The following is a 3,893-nucleotide window of genomic DNA, read 5'->3' as shown; positions in this document are numbered from 1 at the left end:
ATTTATGCAGCACTCTGGCTCCTGGATAGCAGGGTTAAGTAATATCTTTAGGGACATTGTGAACTTGCACCCTTGGCATGGAACCTGGCCTCTCATGGAAGGGACGGACATTCATATTATATTTTTTGGCCAGCCTAGCTGATTTTTTTCTGTAAAGTGTTTCATAGGCAGTGTACATCAGCAAGAAGCTAGGAAAACAGAACCCAAAGGGTCTGCATGTTAGTTTATGGGACATGTTTCTAGAACCACATGGGAATTGTTTTGTTGGTTGGTAAAGTTCCTGTGACAGCAAGTAGTCAGTAAATATGGGTGATGCCCAGACTGGTGAAGCCTGGGGGACAAAGCAATCATGTTTGTAAACATTCTATGAAAAATAAACATATTTCCAGAGAAAATCTCTTTAAAAAAAATGGGAGCTGAGCAAAAACCTCCCCACTTAATTTTTAACTGAACTCCCTTTTTTTCATTGATACATTATAGCCGTTCCTCCTCTCTAATTTCCTACATCCTTAAGGGGACAGAATCCCTTTTCCTTGAGATTACCTAAGAGAAGCTATAGTTTTCAAAAATGGACATTATTAGAAACAAGGAGAAAAGGGAAATCAAGAGGTGTAAATCTACAAAAGAACAGAAAAAAATGATCATAAAAGAGAATTTTCAGCTTTCTAAGATAACTTCAACTGACCCCAGATGCTCTAACTGGCACAGTTTGTGGATGGGTTATATAGGTTAATTTCCTTTTTCTCAAGTCCCGCTGCACCTTCAGAATCTCCACTTTACAGTTTCTGAGTTTCTTCTTCTTCCATTCTTCCCCACCACCAGCTTCCCCTCCTCCTCACCACGCCCCCACTTTTCTCTTTAGGGATCCAGCAACTTCCACAGGTCAGGAAGATCATTGCCATTTAAGGATTGATAATTCATTGCTAGTAAAATTAACATTTGCCAAAAGAAATTATCTATGCCATGCTCTGTACATTTTGTGTAATATCTCGTTTAATCATTGCGATTTCTCTCTGAGGAGAGATACAAACCTTTGAGGAGTTAAATGTGTTGCAAGAATTCACATGTCTAGTAACTGGTAAATCCAAGTCTCTCATCTTCGTCTCTCTGGCACTAGAGTCCAGGCTCTTAACAACTGTGTTGGATCTTCCCAATCATATTTGTCTCGGACTACAATGCCAGAGAAAATGCTGATGATCAAGCACCTTGTTCTCTCCCGCTGGGCCAGGGTGAAGAGTTAGCTTTATGAAGACCATCTCTTTAGGACTGGTAGAAGAGTCTTTGGGGCAAGTGGGCATCCTGCATTGTATGGCTCCCCACATCTTCATCTTTAGAGAGTCACTCTGGGGCCCTGCCCCTGCCCACCAATTTGAGGAAGGCCCTGTTCACATCCTTGTTCCTCAGGCTGTAGATGACAGGGTTGAGGAAGGCTGTGGCAATCTTGTAGAAAAGGGCCATTTTCTTGCCACTGTTTGACAAGGAGTCAGAGCCAGGGCTCATGTACGTGACGATGCATGGAATCGCAAACATGGTGACCACGGTGATGTGGGAGGCACAGGTGGAGAAGGCCTTGACCCGCCCCTGGGCTGAGCGGATCTTCATGATGGTGTCAAAGATGTTAACATAGACAAGGACAATCAGGGAGAGTGGGACCACAATGACATTGAAGCCTGTGATGAAGTCCACCAAATCATTAAGGGATGTGTCTGCACAGGCCAGCTTCAGAACTGCAGGGACCTCGCAGAAGTAGTGGTCAATTTCATTAGGGCCACAGTAGGGAAGGCGCATAGCAAAGAAGGTATAGGACAGACCACCCACCACACCATAGGCTGCCCAGATGCCCACCATGAGGAGGCACACCCAGCGGCTCATGATGACCTTATACCGGAGAGGGTGGCAGATGGCCACGTACCTGTCCACCAACATGATGGAGAAAAGCCAGGACTCAGTGATCCCTAAGAGGAGGAAGATGTACATCTGGGCCACACATCTAGCAAAAGAGATGGCTCTCTTCTTGCTGAGAATATGCACGAGCATCTGGGGCACAGTCGTGGTGGTGTAGCACACGTCCAGCATGGAGAGGACACTGATGAAGAAGTCCATGGGCGTGTGGAGGCGTGTGTCCTGGTGGATGAGGGTGATGAGGAGGCTGTTGCTCACAAGGGTCAGCAGGTAAAAGACTAGAAAGAAGGTGAAGAGCAGAGGGTCGGTCCTGGGGCTCGAGGCAAAGCCCAACAGGATGAATTCTGTCGCAGTGGACTGGTTGAGTTCCTGCATTGTGCTCTGCCTGTGTAGAGTTTGGGAAATATATAATATTTGGGGTTTTGGTGCCAATGAATTTTCACTCATTTTTCATTTGTTTCCTAACAGGAATTTTGGATTATTAGATGGGGGCACTACTGAATGCATCCCCATAGTAGTTTTGTTAGGGGAAGCACACTGACTGAAGCTGCCCACCCTGGTCAGGCACCATAGTAACTATTTACATGAGTTGTTTTAACCAGGAGGTCCTGGTAAGGAACATGGAACTAATAAGCCACCACCAACCAGAAGAGTTCAGGAAAGGTCAAAAGGAGACACCACACATCTGACCACCTCCCAGAATCCTTCTGTCTGGCATCCATCTTGGTTGAACAAGGCGTGCTCCACCAGGAAGGATTCTGAGCCTGAATGATTGGCTAAAGACAACCCGAAAACTAATCCCATCACCATAAAACCCGAGTCTATGAGCCATGTGGCAGAGCTGTTCTCCTGGGTTCCCTTACCCTACTGCTCTCCACTCAGGTCGCCTTTCCCAATAAAATCTCTTGCTTTGTCTGCATATGTGTCTTCTTGGACAATTCATTTCTGAGTGTTAGACAAGAGCCCAGTTTTGGGCCCTGGAAGGGGTCCCCCTTCCCGCAACAGTTTGAGTGGTGTCGGGGTTTCATTCAGTCGTAAGCTGAGGGGTATAGTGATGAAATGGTGAAGACTGAGTCTGGGAAATGCTGTGTGCTATGTTCCTTCCTGTTCCTCCCTTTCCCAAGCTAGCTTTGCTTTTCTCTCTATTATTCATCCCATTTTCCATTTTCTCTTGGGACAACAGAGGTTGTTTAGCCTCGATTAAAGATCAGAGTTAAGACTATTACACTCATCATTTATGTTGAGGTTTTTATCACTGTTATGATTACCACTGAGGTTAGAATTGGGAATTCAAATCAATGCTATGTAGATTAAAGTTTATAGATAATATTCAAGATTTAACTTTTCCTGGTGAAAGAAACTTTACTGGTGTTCAGTAACTATGTCATTGATTCAGCACGTTTTTACCAAATGCCTACTATTTGTTATAAATCAGAGGGGCAGAGAAGAGTTATAAATAATATGGGTGGAAAAGTGATTTCACACAGTTAAATATGTTAAAGAGTTAAATGCAAAAAATATAAGTGTAAGGCAACCTAAGAGAAAATATATGAGTGAATATTTATTTTATGATGTGACAGAGAAAGGCCTTTAAGCATCACTTGAAGGTTCCAAGTCCTTCAGCCTCTTAGTGTTGACCCCTTTCCCTCTAATAAGCGAACAAAGCTGCACAGCCCTCATCTGACCTGTTCCATATTTCCCTAATGTTGTGAGGGATTCTTGTGTATCCCTGGTCATTTTGCTTCCTAATCCTCACTCTCATTGACTCCTCAACTCCCCTTGTTGCCTTCCTCATGGAGTACTGACCTTCAGTGGTTCATCCTTATTCTCTTTCTCCGTTATGCCCCTAAACCTCACCAACACAAGGATGTTATTTGCAAGACTTGTCCTGGATGTATGGATAAAAGGAAGATGACTTACAATGCAGCACAGATGAGAAAACTATTTTTTAAATGAACATTTAATGTTGCAAAGTCCCTAAGTTATCTGTG

General features: G+C 44.0%; 1 protein-coding gene across 1 annotated transcript; it reads right to left on the bottom strand.

The window, feature by feature from the left end:
• LOC102188491 (olfactory receptor 2D2-like) lies at positions 964–2,277 on the bottom strand. Its single transcript, XM_005701497.3, has one exon. The coding sequence runs from the start codon at positions 2,275–2,277 to the stop codon at positions 1,339–1,341; it is 939 nt and encodes a 312-aa protein (XP_005701554.2). The 3' UTR covers positions 964–1,338.

The sequence above is a fragment of the Capra hircus genome, chromosome 3 (genome assembly GCF_001704415.2).
Source record: "Capra hircus breed San Clemente chromosome 3, ASM170441v1, whole genome shotgun sequence".
Lineage (NCBI taxonomy): Eukaryota > Metazoa > Chordata > Mammalia > Artiodactyla > Bovidae > Capra > Capra hircus.
This window is presented reverse-complemented; position numbering and strand designations above follow the sequence as displayed.